This window comes from Gorilla gorilla, chromosome 4, assembly GCF_029281585.2.
Source record: "Gorilla gorilla gorilla isolate KB3781 chromosome 4, NHGRI_mGorGor1-v2.1_pri, whole genome shotgun sequence".
Taxonomy (NCBI): Eukaryota; Metazoa; Chordata; class Mammalia; order Primates; family Hominidae; genus Gorilla; species Gorilla gorilla.
In genome coordinates, this window is record NC_073228.2 from 144,217,687 (window position 1) to 144,238,173 (window position 20,487).

General features: G+C 50.7%; 1 protein-coding gene and 1 long non-coding RNA gene across 3 annotated transcripts in view; one reads left to right on the forward strand and one right to left on the reverse strand.

Moving 5' to 3' along the window:
• The first annotated feature begins 4,329 nt into the window (after positions 1–4,329).
• SLC4A9 (solute carrier family 4 member 9) lies at positions 4,330–19,530 on the forward strand. Its single transcript, XM_063706815.1, has 22 exons — positions 4,330–4,574; positions 4,847–5,079; positions 5,361–5,474; positions 5,913–5,968; positions 6,122–6,279; positions 6,550–6,637; positions 7,015–7,169; positions 7,540–7,656; positions 7,829–8,003; positions 8,155–8,288; positions 8,446–8,708; positions 9,603–9,661; positions 9,917–10,105; positions 10,234–10,347; positions 11,505–11,666; positions 11,805–11,983; positions 12,672–12,744; positions 15,149–15,217; positions 15,508–15,681; positions 16,300–16,455; positions 16,803–16,901; positions 18,817–19,530. The coding sequence occupies exons 1-21, from the start codon at positions 4,345–4,347 to the stop codon at positions 16,854–16,856; spliced, it is 2,952 nt and encodes a 983-aa protein (XP_063562885.1). The 5' UTR covers positions 4,330–4,344; the 3' UTR covers positions 16,857–16,901; positions 18,817–19,530.
• LOC115934617 (uncharacterized) overlaps positions 10,356–20,487 on the reverse strand; it is a 30,619-nt gene continuing 20,487 nt past the window's right edge. Inside the window, exons 2-3 of one of the 2 annotated variants that reach the window (XR_010133948.1) lie at positions 15,470–15,812; positions 10,356–10,686 (exon numbers count right to left, since the gene is read on the reverse strand). This is a non-coding gene — a long non-coding RNA (uncharacterized lncRNA). Of the gene's footprint in view, positions 10,687–14,966; positions 15,237–15,469; positions 15,813–20,487 lie in introns of those variants that run through there. The other variant, XR_010133947.1, reaches the window with a different exon arrangement.

Genomic DNA, 20,487 nt, shown 5'->3' on the forward strand with positions numbered 1-20,487 from the left:
TGATATTGTACTACTGTCATGAAAGAAGTTACCACCAGACGAAGCTGGATGAAAGCTGGAGATTTGCAATTTCTTGTGAATCTATAATTAGACTCACATTAATAAATATTTTAATTTATGTTTATTTATGTATTTATTTTTTAATGAGTGAAACAATAAGTTTGTTTTTGTTTTGTTTTGTTTTGAGACAGGGTCTCGCTCTGTTGCCCAGACTGGAGTACAGTGGCACGATCTGGGCTCACTGCAGCCGCAACCTCTCTCGGGCTCAAGCGATCCTCCCACCACAACCTCCTGAGTAGCTAGCAGCACATGCGTGTGCCACCATGCCCTGCTAGTTTTCTGTATTTTTTATAGAGATGGGGTTTCACCATGTTGCTCAGGGTGGTCTCGACCTCCTGAGCTCAAGTGATCCATCTGCATCAGCCTCCCGAAGTGCTGGGATTACAGGTGTGAGCCACCGTGCCCAGCCAATAAGATTTTTTTGTTTTGTTTTTTTAAAGTGTTAAAAACCTTGTAAGGGGCTGGGTGTGGAGGCTCATGCCTGTAATCCTAGCACTATGGGAAGCCATTGGCTTGCACCCAGGAGTTCGAGACCAGCCTGGGCAACATATGAGCCCCTCTCTACAAAATATTTAAAAGTTAGCCAGACTTGGTGGCACGTGCCTGTAGTCCCAGCTACTTAGGAGGCTGAGGCAAGAGGGTCACTTGAGCCCAGGAGTTTGAGGTTGCAGTGAGCTATGATTGCTACTGCACTGCAGCCTGGATGGCAGAGTAAGACCCTGTGTCAAAAAAAGAAAGGAAGAAAGAAAGAAGGAAAATTTAGATTCAGCAAAGATAAACCTCTTCTCCACTTGCTGAAGGTGAGCAAGCCAAGCATCCTATTCCTGAGGCCACTTCCTCTCACTTAAGGTCCAGTGTACTGCATGAAAGTATGATTTGAACCTTGGAAATAATCTACCCCAACTGTCTCCACTTACATGTAAGAAAATGGAGCCTTGGAGAAGGGAAGGGTCTTACTCAAAGACATCCAATAAGTCTGTGACTAAGCCAGGATGAGAACCCAGTCTTTGAACTCCTAGGTCAGGGTTTTTTCCAGCGCCCACACACAGGGCTGCTCACCCACACAGCACACCTTCCCTGGGCCTTGTCTGGGAGACCACTGGTGCCCACAGGCCAACCCTCACCAGCCTACCCAGCCCAGGGCACTCAGGCCCAGAGGTGGAAGTGAGACCTGGGGAGGGTGGAGGCATGGTGGCCCACTACTCCAGGCAGCACTGTGAGCCAGGGTAGTTGGGGCCACAGAAAGGGCAAGGATAGACACTCTGAACTTTGGCAGGAGTTGGGTGGGAAGGGAACATGTATGTATGTGCATGTGGGGGAGGTACTCACGCCAAATCCTTGCTCCCATCCCCCTCAGGCTCCTTTGAGTCACTTGTCCGTAAGGTTGGGGCACATTCTTGAAGGGAGTGGTCACAGGGGTTCAAGGCCCATTCAGGCCGTAGGCCAGTTTCTATTCCTCCTGGCACTGAAACCACCTCCTCACTCAGACTCAGCACCCCTCCCCAACTGGAAATATAGTGACATGCTCTTCTAATTCCTGCCCTGGGACCTCCTTGGACCAGACGCGAGGCTGGGGGTAGGGCCGGCCTGGGTGCCCTTTCTCAGGGGATGGATTCTTGGTATTCAATATGTGGGGTGTGGCTGACCTACATTCAGATGAGCCTGATTGGCCCTCCCTTCCCCATCCTGTTGTTTTTCCCCAACCCCCCATCTCTCCGGGCCATTCCGCGGTGGGCCAGGGCAAGGCTGAGGGTTTAGGATCTCTCCCTGCCATCTGGGCATCTCCATCTCTGCGCCCCGGCAGGTCCGCAGCCACTGGGCCTAAGGGAGCGGCCCTAGCACTCCGGTCTGTGGGGAGCAGTGCCCTCGTGTGGCCTCCAGGAGAAGCGCGGCTCTTTTCTCTGCCCGGTCCTTCGTATGCTCTCTTTGAACAAGTATTTATTGAGAGCCACTACGTGCCAGGCGCCGCTCTAGGCGCCGCGGCCAAGACAGACACCTGTTCCACGGACTGTGCATTTCAGCGTGTGCGTGCGGGGACAGTCAGGCAATAAATGATAAACAAATACATAAATGAGGCAGTTACTAGTAGTGGTAACTGCTAGGAAGAAAATAAAACAGAGAAATGTGATGGGGAGTGACCCAAGAGAGAAACTTAGGGTAGGATGGGCCGGGCGCGGTGCTCACGCCTGTAATCCCTGCACTTTGGAAGGCCGAGGCGGGCGGATCACGAATTCAGGAGATCGAGACCATACTGGCTAACACGGTGAAACTCCGTCTCTACCAAAAATACAAAAAAAAAAAAAAATTAGCCGGACGTGGTGGCGGGCGCCTGTAGTCCTAGCTACTCCGGAAGCTGAGGCAGGAGAATGGCGTGAACACGGGAGGCGGAGCTTGCAGTAAGCCGAGATCATGCCACTGCACTCCAGCCTGGGCAACAGAGCGAGACTCCGTCTCAAAAAAAAAAAAAAAGAAAGAAAGAAAGAAAGAAACTTAGGATAGGATGGAAAAGGAAGATTTCCGTGAGTAGCTAACGTCTGAGATGAGACCTAGGTCACAGATTGTCATGTAAGGATATGGGGGAAAGGCTTTCCTTACAGAGAAAATAGATCCTGCAAAGATCCTCAGGCAGGAACAGGTTTTGCAGAACAGGTGAAGGCCAGTGTGGTTAGAAAGGAGTGAGCGAGGGGAGGCTGGTGTGAGATGCCGTCAGAGAGGTGGGCTGGGGCCAGGGTGTGAATCTTGCAGGCCACGACAAGGAGCTTGATTTTTTTTTCTTCTTCTTCTAGGAGTAATGGGAGTGTGTTGGGTGAGTATTGAACCGAAGAGTAATGTGGTTCAACTGCCTTTTGAAAGGACATGTATTGTGTGGAGGATGGACTTTGGGCAAGGGAGGAAGAGTGGAAGCAGGGGGGTTATTACAAGAGACCAGGAAGCTACTGAGATAATTCAGGTGAGAAATGATGGTTGTTTGAATCAGGGTAGCAGTGCTGGAGGTGGGGAGATGTGGTTGGATTATGGGTATATTTTGAAGATAGAGTCAACAGGATTTGCAAATAATGGACCACATTTTCCTTTGCTCATTTAGCTCCAGGAACTCCTTCACTTACACCCACCCCCTCGTGGGCTCCTCCATCCTCACAGGGCATATCCCAGGGACACAGCTAAATTAGGGAATTCCTAGGTGTTGTTGGACAAAAGAATTTAAGACTCGTTAGCTGGGCAGCCAGGCACAGTGGCTTACGCTTGTAATCCTAGCACTTCGGGAGGCTGAGGCGGATGGATCACCTGAGGTCAGGAGTTTTTGAGACCAGCCTGGCCAACATGGTGAAACCCTGTCTCTACTAAAAATATAAAAATCAGCCAGGCGTGGTGGCACATGTCTGTAATCTCAGCTACTTGGGAGGCTGAGGCAGGAGAATCACTTGAACCCAAGAGGTGAAGGTTGCAGTGAGCTGAGATCACACCACTGCACTCCAGCCTGGGCGACAGAGCGAGACTCCGTCTCAAAAATAAAATAAAATAAAATAAAAGACTTATTAGCTGGGCATGGTGGCGTACACCTGTAGTCCCAACTACCTTGGAGGCTGAGGTAGGAGGATCACTTGAGCCTAGGAGGTCAAAGGTGCAGTGAGCTATAACTGTGCCACTACACTCCGGACTGGGTGAGAGAGTGAGACCCTGTCTCAAAAAAAAAGAAAAGAAAAGAATTTAAGACTCAGACACTAGGTCTTCCACCATTATCCCATTTAATGGGCAGGTCCTCTGCCTGCTATCTCCCTTACCTGTCTGGCTTCCATGGACTCAATTATTTATTAGGTCCCTGTTTGTCCAAATAGGTGTGTCTGTGGCCCCAGGGGTGTGTTGGTGACACCCAAAACAGTCCTGGGTGTTTGGTATTTATATTTGATACAAGTGAGGGGGGCAGCAAAATCTGGGGGTACCAAGTCCTCAGACCCAAGCCAATCATTTACTCCTGTTTCTTTACACAAAACACAGTGGGATCAGACCTGATACCACAGGAAATGCACATACACATTTTGGCCCCAGGTTGGGCATTTCTGGAGAGCCTGGGAAAGGCCAGACTAGTCTTACAAATACTCTTATACCAGCAGGGGGTGGGGTAAGCAAGTAGGGGAGTAGGTGACCGGTAGAGTCTGGAGTCAGCAGGCCTTGTTCTGTTTGTGTTGTGCTGCAGTGGGGGATGCATTATAAATGCAACCAGCCAGAGGGCCCCTGGCTTCAGAACCTAGGACTGTACTGGTTCTGAGATTCTGTGCAAGCCTCATGGAAATGAAGCTGCCAGGCCAGGAAGGGTTTGAAGCCTCCAGTGCTCCTAGAAATATTCCTTCAGGGGAGCTGGACAGCAACCCTGACCCTGGCACCGGCCCCAGCCCTGATGGTCCCTCAGACACAGAGAGCAAGGAACTGGGAGTACCCAAAGACCCTCTGCTCTTCATTCAGCTGAATGAGCTGCTGGGCTGGCCCCAGGCGCTGGAGTGGAGAGAGACAGGCAGGTAAGTTGGATGCAGGCCAGTTCTGTGGGATCTTTCCCCTTCCCCAGCTGGAGCCTCCTATATGTCCCCCAGCGCTTCTTATGGGGCTGCCCAAAATTAGGATTTTCCCAGCTGTGTTCCCTTATTTCAGGGTCTTACCTTCCATGATGCCCAGCCTCTTCTGCAGTCTAGTTTTGGATCCCCAAGACCCTAGATGAGGGGTGACTACCAGGGTGGGGGGGAGACTTCACACCACTGGGCCCAGGATGCCCTCATTGCCTTGCCTTCCCTAGCTCCTCTGCATCTCTGCTCCTGGACATGGGAGAAATGCCCCCAATAACACTGTCTACCCACCTTCATCACAGGTGGGTACTGTTTGAGGAGAAGTTGGAGGTGGCTGCAGGCCGGTGGAGTGCCCCCCACGTGCCCACCCTGGCACTGCCCAGCCTCCAGAAGCTCCGCAGCCTGCTGGCCGAGGGCCTTGTACTGCTGGACTGCCCAGCTCAGAGCCTCCTGGAGCTCGTGGGTAGGCTGGGATCCTTTGCAGGAAGGGCCTGGGTAGCCATGCCTTTTCCCCAGGATTTCCCCTCCAAAGTCTTGGAATCTTCCAGAGCCCATCCCTACCCCTCCTAGGATTGTCTACCCTTGTCACAGGGTGGACATGGAAAAGCAGGGTGGAGGAGCAAGTTCATTGGCCCTGGCATTCTGAGACTCCCAGAAGGGAAAGGTGTCTGGGCAGAGGGAGAAGGGGAAGAGCATGTGGCAGGGAACTCTCAGGAAGGAGATGACCCCCAATCCGTTCTCCAGAGCAGGTGACCAGGGTGGAGTCGCTGAGCCCAGAGCTGAGAGGGCAGTTGCAGGCCTTGCTGCTGCAGAGACCCCAGCATTACAACCAGACCACAGGCACCAGGCCCTGCTGGGGTGAGAGCCCCTCCCTGGGCCCAGGATCAAGACCCTAGTGTGGCAGGGTCTCAGATCTCCCCTGCACCTTCCAGGGCTAGAAGTAGCCCAGGCTTAGTTCAGGCTCCAACCCAGGACTCAAGAGCAAGAGGAAACTGGTGGTAATGTTGTGGGGAGAAGATTCAGGGGGCTAGAATCGTAAGAGAGCTCTGTGAAGAGATGTACTTGGTAGGCACTAGGCCAAGAGCTTTACACGCAGTATCTCATTTGATCTTCACAACCACCCTGTAAATAGTACCACAATTATCCCCATTTTAGTGGTGAGAAAACTGTGGCTCAGAGTGGAGAAGGGTATACTCTAATTCTTACAGCTTGTCAGTGGCAAAAGTGATTAGGGAATCCTGGTGGATCCACCCCCAAAGCCTGTGGTCTTAATCACTGCATAATCCTGTTTTGTAGGCTCTACTCATCCAAGAAAGGCTTCTGACAATGAGGAAGCCCCCCTGAGGGAACAGGTTTGTGGCCCTTCCTTGGGGTCCCTTTCCAGTGGCTGGGAGAGGGGTTAGAAATTAACAAAAGTCTACTCTCCACTGGATTTCTCATCATTTGAGATCTTATCCTCCCCAAATAACCTTTCATATTCTGTGTCTCCTTGAACCCCCATCCAGTGTCAGAACCCCCTGAGACGGAAGCTACCTCCAGGAGCTGAGGCAGGGACTGTGCTGGCAGGGGAGCTGGGCTTCCTGGCACAGCCACTGGGAGCCTTTGTTCGACTGCGGAACCCTGTGGTACTGGGGTCCCTTACTGAGGTGTCCCTCCCAAGCAGGTGAGGCTACTGAGTGAGTGGGAGTCAGGGATCCCAGAGCCTAGAAGGGTCTTTACTGAAGAGGGGAAGGAGGGTCTCAGTCTGATTCTCTGAGGCTGTGGGGAGGATGGTGCTCAGGGGTCTGGGGAGAGAGTAGTGGTCAGGGCTGCATGGTAGGTGTGCAAATGAGTGTGTTTATGGGAGCTGATAGGTCAGAGCTGAGCATCAGAGGCCAGGGCTGCCCTGTGGGAAAGCAGCCTGTGAATCTCTGGGGCCTGGTTCCTTCCTCAGGTTTTTCTGCCTTCTCCTGGGCCCCCGTATGCTGGGAAAGGGCTACCATGAGATGGGACGGGCAGCAGCTGTCCTCCTCAGTGACCCGGTGAGCTGAGCAGGTGTGTGTGTGTGCACGTGCACGCGTGCATGCCTGTGTGTGTGCACACATGCATACATGCATGGGCTCATGTGAGTGTGTGTGTGTGGACTCTGTATGTGTCCCTAAATACAGCAATGAGGCACAGTGAGCATTGAGACTGAAGTTTCCTCGTCTCCTAGTGCAGCCCCATTACTGGATGAGTGCTGGCACACTGTAGGCACTCAATAGACACCCACTGAATGAATGAATTAATGCATGCATAAAGGAATGTGTGAATGACTTGTCTGCCTCTGTGACTTGTGTCTGTCTAGTTTTGAGACTATGAAAATGCATGTAAGAGACCAGGTTTGCACTTACCACCCATTCTGTGCCCCCATTCCCAGCAATTCCAGTGGTCAGTTCGTCGGGCCAGCAACCTTCATGACCTTCTGGCAGCCCTGGATGCATTCCTAGAGGAGGTGACAGTGCTTCCCCCAGGTCGGTGGGACCCAACAGCCCGGATTCCCCCGCCCAAATGTCTGCCATCTCAGCACAAAAGGTACCTGGGAGCCATCATCCCATACAGATTCCTGCCCATATAGGCCCTGGGTCTAATTCCATTGTTGAGGAGGGGTGGGGTCCCAGGAAAGAGATAGGGACCTATCTTTGGATTTGGAGTCAGGCAGACCTAACTCTGAGTTCTGCTGGAACACTCTCTCTAAGAGACCTGAACAAAGACCTTCCCTGCCCGAGCCTGGCTTTCACAGGTCGCAATATGACCTGGACCTTCTAGAGGCCCATGTGTCGCCATGGTTCCCTCGCCGGCAGAGACAAGAGCAGCCGCTAGGGGGCAGGGCGCCACGAGCTCTGGACCGAGTCGCGGACTGGTTGGAGATCCTCAGCCAACCTGGGGTTCCCCTCCTCCTCAGGCTTCCCTCACAACAGCGGGAGATCAGAGGTCCCGCCGTCCCGCGCCTGACCTCGGCTGAGGACAGGCACCGCCATGGGCCACACGCACACAGCCCGGAGTTGCAGCGGACCGGCAGGTGAGGCGAGCTGGGAGGAAACAAGGGTAGGTGACCTGGGGGAGGGGAGGAGTCACAGGGAAACTGAGGTGTGTGCTCACTGTGGGAGGGGCTCACCCGGTCACAGGGAAAGTAGCGGGGATGCGGGTGTGGAGTGTGAAAACCTGGACCACTGACGACCCTCGGGCGGGAGGCTGTTTGGGGGCCTTATCCAGGACGTGCGCAGGAAGGTCCCGTGGTACCCCAGCGATTTCTTGGACGCCCTGCATCTCCAGTGCTTCTCGGCCGTACTCTACATTTACCTGGCCACTGTCACTAATGCCATCACTTTTGGGGGTCTGCTGGGAGATGCCACTGATGGTGCCCAGGTGGGTAGGGCCCAGGGGGCAGGCACAAGCGTTGGTGTCCCCTAGTCCATCCCTTCCCCTGGGACTATGGGTAAGTTAAGGAGGCTCTCCCAAAGCTTCAAAGGACCCTGAGGACTTCAGGGTCCTGTGCTGAGCCCCTGTTGGCTTCCAGGGAGTGCTGGAAAGTTTCCTGGGCACAGCAGTGGCTGGAGCTGCCTTCTGCTTGATGGCAGGCCAGCCCCTCACCATCCTGAGCAGCACGGGGCCAGTGCTGGTCTTTGAGCGCCTGCTCTTCTCTTTCAGCAGGTAGGAGAGCTCCCCCCATCACCGGACCCTCACTAGTGCCATGGTCAGCCTGCTCCTGGCTGGGTGAATAGGAGAGAGTGGGAGCTATCTGTTTGGGTTGAGGGACACCTGACCTGGGTTTAGTGGGAAGCAGCCTTCCTGTCTCTCATCCCCACAGAGATTACAGCCTGGACTACCTGCCCTTCCGCCTATGGGTGGGCATCTGGGTGGCTACCTTTTGCCTGGTGCTGGTGGCCACAGAGGCCAGTGTGCTGGTGCGCTACTTCACCCGCTTCACTGAGGAAGGTTTCTGTGCCCTCATCAGCCTCATCTTCATCTACGATGCTGTGGGCAAAATGCTGAACTTGACCCATACCTATCCTATCCAGAAGCCTGGGTCCTCTGCCTACGGGTGCCTCTGCCAATACCCAGGCCCAGGAGGTGGGTAAGGGAAACAGGGACGTTGGTCAGGTGAAGAAGGATGTAGGGAAGGGGAGGGGCTTCACCCTTACTATCCCCCCTGGTTAAGTTCAGCAAAATGCTGCGTACTTACCCAATAACTGGCAGTACTATTTCCACTCTGGTTCTGAATCAATTGAGAAATAAGACAACAGAAGGCCCGATATCATCTTCCTTTCTGACAACACTGATAGAGGAACATGGGTTATATCTGTGGGTGAATGGGCTTCCTAATGATGAAGCCAAAATTGAATAGACTTACCCACCAGTGGTGGAAGCACTGGTTTGAGACTATCTTACCCCAGGGGAGTAGAGCTAAACACCTACATCAAACAGGCAGCTTATACTCGAGAGAGGGGAGAGAAAGGGGCAGGTCCAGGTATGCCTAGCTTCATTTCCTGAAATCACCAATCAAATATATCACTGCTCTTCTGGGTGAGAGTGGCCGGCCAGGTGGAGAGAGGCTTGGAGTATTACATTTGCATATATCCCTCCACATGGAAGGCAACCCCAGGACTGGGAAGAAGTGGCCTCTCTATATGTTCTCCTATCAGTGCTAGGCATGAACAAGACCAGTTCTAGCCCTGGTGGAAACACACAGATTTGTATACTCCTCTATTCAGCCAACATTTGCTGAGCATCTACTGTGGCCAGGTCCAGTGCTTGGTACCAGGGATGCAGATGGGTAGAGAATTTGAGAGGATGAGGGCATGAGACAATGTCCTTCTCACACACTTGGTAGTGATAGAGTCAGCAGACAGATGAGTCACAATTAAGAACTCTGGTTCACCTGGACCCATCAGATAAGAATTTTATGGGGCTGGAGGAGGTTCCCAGGGGAGGGAACATACATCTGAATTATTCTCTGCTTCCCAGGAAATGAGTCTCAATGGATAAGGACAAGGCCAAAAGACAGAGACGACATCGTAAGCATGGTGAGGGACTGCTCCTGGGAGGTTCTAGGAAGGAAAGGGTGGAGACCAAGGCAGTCGGTGGTTTCTAGCTCTTCCTACCCATAGGTTAAGGAAACCTTCATAGGTGAGTAAAGCTTAGCCATTTCCTACAGCTGGGAACTTCCCATCCTGGGCCCCTGGTGTCTCTGTGGGTCCCTCCTCCCTTGAAGTTGGTCCAGGAGAGCAGGACATTTACTCCATTGCCTATATCTCCACTCCTGACCCTCCTGTGTACAGGACTTAGGCCTGATCAATGCATCCTTGCTGCCGCCACCTGAGTGCACCCGGCAGGGAGGCCACCCTCGTGGCCCTGGCTGTCATACAGTCCCAGACATTGCCTTCTTCTCCCTTCTCCTCTTCCTTACTTCTTTCTTCTTTGCTATGGCCCTCAAGTGTGTAAAGACCAGCCGCTTCTTCCCCTCTGTGGTGAGTTTCACCTTTCTTTCTGTGGGAGAGGCCTGACTCTGAGCTTTGGGTCCTATCTGTGATGGGAAGTGGTGTGGAAAAAGAGGGATGGCAGGCCTGGACCTGACTGAGTGTCCACTGTGTGCCAGATGCGCAAAGGGCTCAGCGACTTCTCCTCAGTCCTGGCCATCCTGCTCGGCTGTGGCCTTGATGCTTTCCTGGGCCTAGCCACACCAAAGCTCACGGTACCCAGAGAGTTCAAGGTGAGAGCCAGGGAAGAGGGTTGGGGGACCAGAGGGGAAAGCAGGGCCAGCAGACCATGGGGAAGGAAAATGAATAAATCCCACACTTCTCTAAGCTTCTTTCTTCACTAATAAGCTAGAGATAGTAATAATAATGGCCTCACAGGGTTGTCATGAGGATTAAATGAAGTACTGCAGCAGACACGTGAGTACAGAGAATACACAGTAGCTATTATTACAGGGTATGGGTTAAGAGAATGGGTTCTGATCAGCCAGCCCTGGGTTTGAGTTCCAGTTCTTCCACTTCCCAGCTATGCATTAGGCAAGTTAATGCACATTTCTAAGCCTCAATTTCTTCATCTATAAAATGGAAATAATAAAATGACAATAGTTCCTACCCCGTAGATTGTTTTGAGGTTTACAGAAGATCACAGTGGAAAGCACTTACCACATGCCTGGCACATACCAAGTCCTCAATAAATGTTAGCTATTATTGTTACAGGATTGCCCCACCCTTGGCGTGGCCCTGCCCACCCCACTACTCCTCACTCTCTTCTTCGCACCCCGCGTTGCCTACCCTGATCCAGGAAAGCTGGAACTCCCTTTCCAGGGCATGACAGTGTGCAGGACAAGGCTTAGTACTGATTTCTAGACTTTGCCTGTGCATTTGGAGACCTCCTCTCCGAATTCCCCCAAGACAGGAGAGCAGGGAGGACTCCAACTGGGGCAGCAACTGGGGCCCCCTCCCCGACACATATGCTTGTAATCAGAGCAGACACAGACACATCCAGCCCTGTCCCTGCCTCAGATCAAGGCAGGTCTGAGCCTGAGTTGCCCCACCCAGGATAGGGGGAGAGGGATCTCTAGGGAGCAGGGCTCTCTGTACATCAAGAAGTGTGTGCAGGCCACATGTGCCACCTCCTTCTGTTCCAGGGAGGGAGGGACCCTGAACCAAAGTCCAGAGCCCCTGGTTCCAGCCTGACCTCAGGGCTGGTCTCCTTCCATCTGCTGTCTTTTAAGGCACTGGGATGCTTTGAATCAGCTATGCACACACAACCCACTAGCATCTAGTGTCTTGGGGTGGGGGCAGGTTGTGGAAGAATGCCAAGGTTGAGATGTACAGGTGAGATGCTCTTGGGAGACCCACTCCAACCTGTCCATGAAATGCCCTCCTCCAGCCCACACTCCCTGGGCGTGGCTGGCTGGTGTCACCTTTTGGAGCCAACCCATGGTGGTGGAGTGTGGCAGCTGCCCTGCCTGCCCTGCTGCTGTCTATCCTCATCTTCATGGACCAACAGATCACAGCAGTCATCCTCAACCGCATGGAATACAGACTGCAGGTAAGGCCTGCTGGGTAAGGCCCAAGACCAAGGGACAGAAGCTCCAGGGGAGTCTACGCTCCTCCTCTCCTACCTCAGAGGACAGAGGGCTGGGGCCTGGGCTAGCTTCATCCTCATTGCCCCCACCACTACCTGCAGAAGGGAGCTGGCTTCCACCTGGACCTCTTCTGTGTGGCTGTGCTGATGCTACTCACATCAGCACTTGGACTGCCTTGGTATGTCTCAGCCACTGTCATCTCCCTGGCTCACATGGACAGTCTTCGGAGAGAGAGCAGAGCCTGTGCCCCCGGGGAGCGCCCCAACTTCCTGGGTATCAGGTGAGGGCGGTATTTAGGAAGTGGAGTAAGAGGTGGGCAGCAAGGTAGGGCAAAGGGGAACATGGCAGAGTTATTTGGGCAGCTTAAATTCTAAGCTGGTGTCCCACAAGCATTGCAGTGGCAGAATGAGTGAGTTCTGGGCTCTCAGATGGGTGAGTCAGATCTTCCCCTCTCTTCCCTCAGCCATGGGGACTGGGAGGGGCCTCAAGAGGAACATCATCCATGCAAAGGTAGAGGCAGCCAGGGCTGAAGTGGAGGGTCAGGTACCACCTAATAATCCTCACTCAATGTAGAAGTTACAAAGGAATCCATCATAAAAGCAATTTTGGAACTGTTGGAAGCACAGTCTAAGTATCTAAAGTATATGAAATCAACTTGATAAATTGTGAAATATAAGTCTTTATGGCAGTGTAAACATTGCTAATTTTCCATCAGAATAAAAATGAGGAGCAACTATGAACTTGAATTGATGGAGAGGTCTGGGACTCTCACCTTGAAGTGCTCTGCCCCTTCCTCTCCACCAATTTTTCACATCAAGCTAAGGGCTCATCCCTCCGGGTGACCTACTGGGGTATTCCTCTAGTTTTCTCTTGCTGCCGGGGTCTGTACTGGTGTTCAGCCAGGATCTCCAGTCTGGATACCCCAGGGACTCTCCCAGACCTCAGCTAACTCCTCCCTCTCCCCACAGGGAACAGAGGCTGACAGGCCTGGTGGTGTTCATCCTTACAGGAGCCTCCATCTTCCTGGCACCTGTGCTCAAGGTACCTTTGTTATACAAGCCAGGATCAGGGTCAGTGTAGTAATAATAGGAGCACAGCAAGAACTGACACTAGTTGAATACTTACAGTGTGCCAGGTGCTCTGTTAAGTTTTCTCCATACATGGTCTCATTTAATCCTCACATTAACCCTGAAAGGAGTATGCACCTTACAAACGAGGCAGATGAAGGTTAAAGAGGCAAAGAAACTTGCAAGAGCCCATCAAAAGAGCCAGTTTTTCAGATCTGTCTGAGAACTCAAACTCTTATCCAATGGGCTTTTTACCCAGTGGAGCAAGGTGTGGGTGTGCCACCACCATTCCCTAGGGTCTAAGTGCTACCCTTGCTCTAGCCTACCAACAAACCTGAGACTAAGAGTATGATCAGCCCAGGTGCGGTGGCTCATGCCTGTAATCCCAGCACTTTGGGAGGCTGAGGTGGGAGGATCACTTGAGCGCAGAAGTTTGAGACCTACCTGGGCAACATAAGGAGACTCTGTCTCTACAAAAAATAAAAAAGGTAGCTGGGCATGGTGGTGTGTGCCTGAGGTGGAAGGATCGCTTGAGCCCAGGAGTTTGAGAGTGTAGTAGGTGGTGATCACTGGATGACAAGAGCAAGAATGTCTCAAAAAAAAAAAAAAAAAAAAACTTTGAGGCAAAAAGCCTTCACTTCTCCTTCACCAGAGGTATATGGAATATTTGCTATATGCAAGACTGCTAGGCACTTGGGAGAAGTACGGGTCAGTGGAATATTGAAAAGAAATATGGAATTAAGCCCCTACCAGCAACACACACAAATGAGCAAAAATTAAGTAACAAGTAATAGCAGAAAGGTTGAACAAGCCAAGACAGCAAAGCAGTCAAGGAGGGTGTGGAGAATGTCAGACAAGAGTCACTGGCAGGACGACAAGAGGTTAGGGAAGGGAAACGTCATGGAAGCTGGGTGAAAGTGGAGTAGGGAAAGAGCCAGATGGACCGGATCAGCCACTTACTAACTGGGTGACTCTCATTTACAGACATTTACAGAGCATAAACCATATGCTAGGCCGGGTGTGGTGGCTCACACCTGTAATCCCAGCACTTTGGGAGGCCGAGGTGGGCGGATTGCTTGAGCTCAGGAGTTTGAGACCAGCCTGTGCAACATGGCGAAACCCCGTCTCTACAAAAAACACAAAAGTTAGCTGGGCATGGTGGTGTGCACCTGTAGTCCCAGCTAGTTGGGAGGCTAAGGTGGGAGCATCACTTGAGCCCAGGAGGTCTAGGCTGCAATGAGCCAGGTTTGTGACACTGGACTCCAGCCTGGGCAGCAGAGTGAGATCTTGTCTCAAAAAACAAAAAACAAAACAAAACAAAAAAATCCCAAAAAACAGAAAACCCTAAACAAAAAAACAAACAAAAACCCATATGCCAAGCACTGTTCTAGGTACTGGGGATATAATGGCGCTCAAAAGAAATCATTTTTCTAACCTTACAACCTGGTGAGAGGAGAAAGATTTTTAAAAATTAAAACAAGAAGCCCGGCACGGTGGCTCACGCCTGTAATCCCAGCACTTTGGGAGGCTGAGGCGGGTGGATCATCTGAGGTCAGGAGTTCGAGACTAGCCTGGCCAACATGGCGAAAACCCATCTGTACTAAAAATATAAAAGTTAGCCGGGCGTGGTGGGGGGTGCCTATAATCCCAGCTACTTGGGAGGCTGAGGTATGAGAATCGCTTGAGCCTGGGTGGGTGGAGGTTGCAGTGAGCCGAGATCAAGCCACATCACTCCAGTCTGGGTGAAAGAACGAAACTCCATCTCAAAAAAAAAAAAAAATTAAAACAAGAGAATAGGATAACTTTAGATAGTGATAACTTCTGTGAAAAATAAAAGAAGATAAGATGATTAAGAGTGCCAGGGGCTACTTTAGATGGGGCCTGAAGTTAAAAAGTCAATGAAGACCTTTCAGGGTGTCATGAGATGAGACATGAGTAATAAGAATAAACTGGTCATGAGAAAGTCTGGGGGAAGAGCATTTTAGGTGGAGGGAATAGCAAAGCAAAAGGCTTTGCAAGGGGTAGGAACAAACTTGGGCATGTTGAGGGAAGGAAAGGCGGTTAGTATAGTGGGAGCATAAAGAACAGAGGGAAATGTGATAGATAAGATTGGAGTGGTAGGCCAGGTAATGGACAAAGTACTTAGTCCCTCTGAAATTCAATTTCCCAATCTGTAAAATGAAGGCAATAATAACATTTACTTCATCTAATTGATTTGAGGATTCAATAAGATCGGCATGAAACGTGTGAAAGGAAAGGCAAGGCCTGGGCAGACCTGGATGCTAGATGCTAGAGGGATCTAGGGCATCTGGGCATCCTGGGGCATCTGGGAGGTTGGCAGAGGTAAACTTTGATAACTCTCTGCTTCTTTCTACCAGTTCATTCCAATGCCTGTGCTCTATGGCATCTTCCTGTATATGGGGGTGGCAGCGCTCAGCAGCATTCAGGTGAGCCCATTAAAATCACCTAACAAAAGAAAAAAAAAGAATAAAAAGACAAACAAAAAAGAACAAAATTACCTAGCAACCCTACTCCTTTTTTCTTTTCTGCTGGCATCTCCTGCTTACACTTGCCAATTTCCCTCTTACTCTCTTTTTCCTGTCTCTCCTGGGCTCAGAGACTCGGCTGCCATGCTCCCCGCCTGCTCCCAGTGCTGGGCTATGATAGCTATCAGTGACACCACCCTCCTGTCAGGCTACCTGAGTGCCCTGCTTTCCTCTTCCTCTTGTTCCCCTAGTTCACTAAGAGGGTGAAGCTGTTGTTGATGCCAGCAAAACACCAGCCAGACCTGCTACTCTTGCGGCATGTGCCTCTGACCAGGGTCCACCTCTTCACAGCCATCCAGCTTGCCTGTCTGGGGCTGCTTTGGATAATCAAGTCTACCCCTGCAGCCATCATCTTCCCCCTCATGGTAACCTGAGGCAGGGTTGGGCTGTGTCCTGGAGGGTCTTGGGAGACTCTCAGCCTGGAAGGGTGGCCAAGGCCTCCACGAGAGGAAGAATCTCCCCTCTCACTCGCTGTGGCTCTCCCTGGTTGGGAATCCTAAGACAAAGAAAAAGATGGCAGAATGATACCTATGTATGGGCTAGTCCTGGGATACCTGATTCACCTCTTTTCCCAACCTCTTTGGAGTGATCAGCCACAGGTAAGAATATAAAACCCAGAAGAAATCTGAGGTCTTGGTAGAGGAAATGTCGACACTTTTATTACTCAGTGAGGTGATAACATAGGTGGCTTCTGGCCTTGTTCTTATTGAGGAAGTTAAGAGTCATAGGCTTTGCAGTAGAATCAATCTGCTTACTATATCCCAGATGTGTGACCTCTGGGAAGTAACTAATCACTTGGGGTCTCAGTTTCCTTCCCTGTACAATGGGAATAATTTATTCTATCTACCTCATAGGAATGTGCTAGCATTCAGTGAAACTGATATACAATGCCTAGCACATAGGAAGTGCTCAATAAGTGTTACTATTGTTAATGTTCCTACTACTGTTGCTGACAGGCCTGGGCCATGTTTCTATTCCTGCAGTTGTTGGGCCTTGTGGGGGTCCGAAAGGCCCTGGAGAGGGTCTTCTCACCACAGGAACTCCTCTGGCTGGATGAGCTGATGCCAGAGGAGGAGAGAAGCATCCCTGAGAAGGGGCTGGAGCCAGAACACTCGTTCAGTGGAAGTGACAGTGAAGATGTGAGCTCCAGGCTGGGTCCTCTCAGGAGAATGTGTCAGGGTTTGGGAGAGCGTTCTTGTCCAGGAGCTGTCCCTAAATAATATCTCCAGTAAGCCCGCAGATCTGATCAACAGTCACTTCCCTTATCTGTGTATGGACATAGGCAGACTGAAGGGGTGAAGGAAACCTTTCTTCATGGGACAGGGGCCCTCGATGTGGGTGGAAAGGGCTGAGGCTTCAGCTCAAGTGGGCTGTCTTTCTCAACTCCAATCTTTGTTTTGTCTCACTGTGGGTTTACCTCTATGTTGTCTTTCACTATCTGTCTTTCTATCTATTCTCAATCCATCTTGGGATCTGTCTTCCACAGTCAGAGCTGATGTATCAGCCAAAGGCTCCAGAAATCAACATTTCTGTGAATTAGCTGGAGTAGGAGTCTGGGAGTGGAGACCCCAGGAAACAGCATGAGGTGAGGGTGTGAGGGAAGTGCTCCTGATGTTGAGGATGGGAAGTGTGGGTTCAGACCTTGGAACTCTCCAGTGTGTTGGCCAGCCCTGTTTTCTCCTTACTCCAGTCCCTTAGGAATCCTAGATTGGGGGTGCTGGGGTGTAGAAGGGTCTCTTCCTAGCGAAGAGTAACTGGCAAGGGTGCCTGGGCTTGGCTCCCTGTGGTTCTGAAGTTTGGTCAGTAGAGGGAGCTCAAACTCACACCAAATGAGAAGTGGAAATGGGTGTTGTGGGGGGCGGTGCCCTGGCAAAAGAATGGGAAAGAGTGGGAAGGAGAGGAAGGGAGGAGAAAGCCTGGTGCTCCTTTCCCTTGCTTGGAAGGCTCCCCCCTTAGGCTGCTGAGAACCACACTCTAGACTTGTGGAGGAAATCTCTATCACTTGTCCTCTCTGCCATTCCTTTATTTTATTCATCCATATATCAAGCATTTTCTGAGTACCTATCATGCAGTATCTTGGTACTAGAGATATAGTAGTGAGTAAGACAGTCATGGTCCCTGACCTCAGGAAACTTAAATCCCAGTGGGAGAGTAGACAAATAAACAGACAATTGTTAGAGTGGGATAGTGCTGATAAGGGAATAACAGGGGCCATGGGAGCAGGGCTTCTAACCTCTTCTTGGAGAATAGTAAGGTGGAGTGGTGAGAGTTGGTGAAGGTGGGGTGGTGGTGGTTGGGTGGTGGGTGTTCCATTTCTAAGAGGAAATGGTCCATAATTTGAAATCCAAATAATGAATAGAAGCTAGCCAGGTAGCTGGGCACAGCAGCACACAAATGTAGTGCCAGCTACTAGGGAGGCTGAGGCAAGAGGATTCTTTGAGCCCAGGACTTCAAGCTGTAGTGTGCAATAATCACGACTGTGAATAGCCAGTGCACTCCAGCCTGGGCAACATAGTGAGATCCTGTCTCTAAAAAAATTTTTTTTAAAAGGAGCAAGCCAGGATAAGATGGAGGGAAAATATTCTAAGCAAGGCCACAGCATGTACAAAAGCCTGCAACTGGTTGCCTTTAAAAAGCTGAGCTCTCTTTTGGGGCCAGGTACAGTGGTTTACACCTGTAATCCCAGCACTTTGGGAGGCAGAGGTGGGTGGATCACCTGAGTTCAGGAGTTTGAGACCAGCCCGGCCAACATAGTGAAACTCTGTCTCTACTAAAAAATAATAAAATTAGCCGGGTGTGGTGGTGCATGCCTGTAAGAGGCTGAGGCAGGAGAATCACTTGAACCTGGGAGGTGGAGGTTCGGAAGTTGCAGTGAGCCGAGATTGTGCCACTGCACTCCAGCCTGGGCGACGGAGCGAGACTCCGTCTCAAAAAAAAATCAAAAACAAAAATCTCTCTTTTAGGCCATAGAACACCCTCATCTTCATGCTTCTCCAAGCTCAAGAGCCTAAGAGCCAGGCCAGGCACGGTGGCTCACGCCTGTAATCCCAGCACTTTGGGAGGCCGAGGCGGGTGGATTACTTGAGGTCAGGAGTTTGAGATCAGCCTGGCCAACATGGTGAAACCCTGTCTCTACTAAAAATACAAAAATTAGCTGGGTGTGGTGGCAGACACCTGTAATCCCAGCTACTGGAGAGGAGAATTGCCCGAACCTGGGAGGCAGAGGTTGCAGTGAGCCGAGATTGCACCATTGCACTCCAGCCTGGGCGACAAGAGCGAAACTCCCTCTCAAAAAAAAAAAAAAAAGCACCTAAGGGCCTCTGACACTTGCAATGGGAAATTTGGGGGACTGGAGACTGGAGAGAGAAAGGGGAATTCACTGGCTGGCCCCGAACAAGATCTCCTGGGCGCTCCTTATCTCTTATTACTCTTTTTGCTCTGTTCTTTGAAGTAGTATGTCCCCTGAGCACTTGCTTTGGCCTCACCATGTCTTCTATTAGTTCACAGGTGCTTACTCAGGAAGTCAGGACATTTTTGGCCTTTGGCTTAACTTCCAGATGCTCAGTCGGCTTGGGGAAGGACTGAAGGGCAGCTGCCAAGACCTCAGTTACCTCCTGACCTGAGGGTGGAGAGTGGCAGGAAGCAAGCATGTTTGCTGTGCACTTAGGAAAGGCTGGTGAGCCAGAGGGACTGATCAGGCCCCATTCACTCTCTACTCATTAAAAGGTCCTGAGCCACGAAGCGCTTCCCATTTCGAACTTTCTGTCCTCACAGATTCTCTTTGACAGAATCTAAGGGCCATCAGGGAACTCTTTTCAGCTTGCAAAGAGAAAAAGCCAGTCTTTCCAGAATAAGTATTCATCTGTTTGAAATAGTTTTTTACACATAAAAAATAATTTTTGGCTGGGTGTGGTGGCACATGCCTGCAGTCCTAGCACTTTGGGAGGCTGAGGTGGGTCCAGAGTAGCCTGAACAACAGAGTGAAACCTTGTTTCCACACACACACACACACACACACACACACACACCAAAAAAAAATTAGCTAGGTGTGGTGGTGCATGCCTGTGGTCCCAGCTACTCAGGAAGCAGGAGGATCGATTGCTTGAGCCTAGAGGATCACTTGAGTCTGGGAGGTTGAGGCTACAGTGAGCCATGATCATGCCACTGCACTCCAGACACAGGAACAGAGCAAGAACCTGTCTCAAAATTTTTTTAAAAAAAAAGAAGCAAAAAAAGCCGGGTGCAGTGGCTCACGCCTGTAATCCCAGCACTTTGGGAGGCCGAGGTGGTTGGATCATGAGATCAGGAGTTCAAGACCAGCCTGACCAACATGGTGAAACCCCATCTCTACTAAAAATACAAAAATTAGCCAGGCAAGGTGGCACGCACTTGTAATCCCAGCCACTGAGGAGGCTGAGGCAGAAGAATCACTTGAACCAGGGAGGCGGAGGTTGCAGTGAGCCAAGATTGCGCCGTTGCATTCCAGCCTGGGCAGCAGAGTGAGACTTTGTCTCAAAAAAATGAAAAAAAAAAAAAAAAGAAGCAAGAAAAAAAAAAATCTTGGGCTGGGCATGGTGGCTCACGCCTGTAATCCTAGCACTGTGGGAGGCCGAGGTGGGTGGATCACTTGAGGTCAGGAGTTTGAGACCAGCCTGGCCAACATGGCAAAACCTCGTCTCTACTAAAAATGTAAAAAGTAGCCTGGCATGGTGGCATGTGCCTGTAATCCCAGCTACTTGGGAGGCTGAGGCAGGAGAATCGCTTGAACCAGAAGACAGAGGTTGCAGTGAGCCAAGATCACACCACTGCACTCTAGCCTGGGCAACAGAGCAAGACTGTGTCTCAAAAACAAACAAGCAAACGAACAAAAAACATGTTGATGCATGTAGTTGTAGTTTGTTTTCATTGCTAGGTAGCACTCCATTGTATAACTCTACCACAATTCAATTATCCAGTTTTCTATTGACTCACAGAATTCACTGGTGAAGCCACCGGGGCCTGGAGGTTGCTTTGCGGAAAGTTTAAGTTGATTTAAGTTCTTTAATTTTCAGGTTCTTTATTTCTTCTTCAGGCATTTTTGGTGAATTGTATTTTTCTGGGAATCTATTGATTTTATCTAATTTTTCATATTTATTGACATGAAGTTATTATAACTCTTACCTGCTTAATAT

Bases quoted from the DNA above. Each gene is read 5' to 3' on its own strand.
- SLC4A9 (XM_063706815.1), top strand. From the start codon at position 4,345: ATGGAAATGAAGCTGCCAGGCCAGGAAGGGTTTGAAGCCTCCAGTGCT. The intron at 7,657-7,828 runs GTGAGGCGAGCT...CTCGGGCGGGAG, and splicing joins GAGTTGCAGCGGACCGGCAG to GCTGTTTGGGGGCCTTATCC. The intron at 8,289-8,445 runs GTAGGAGAGCTC...TCATCCCCACAG, and splicing joins CTGCTCTTCTCTTTCAGCAG to AGATTACAGCCTGGACTACC.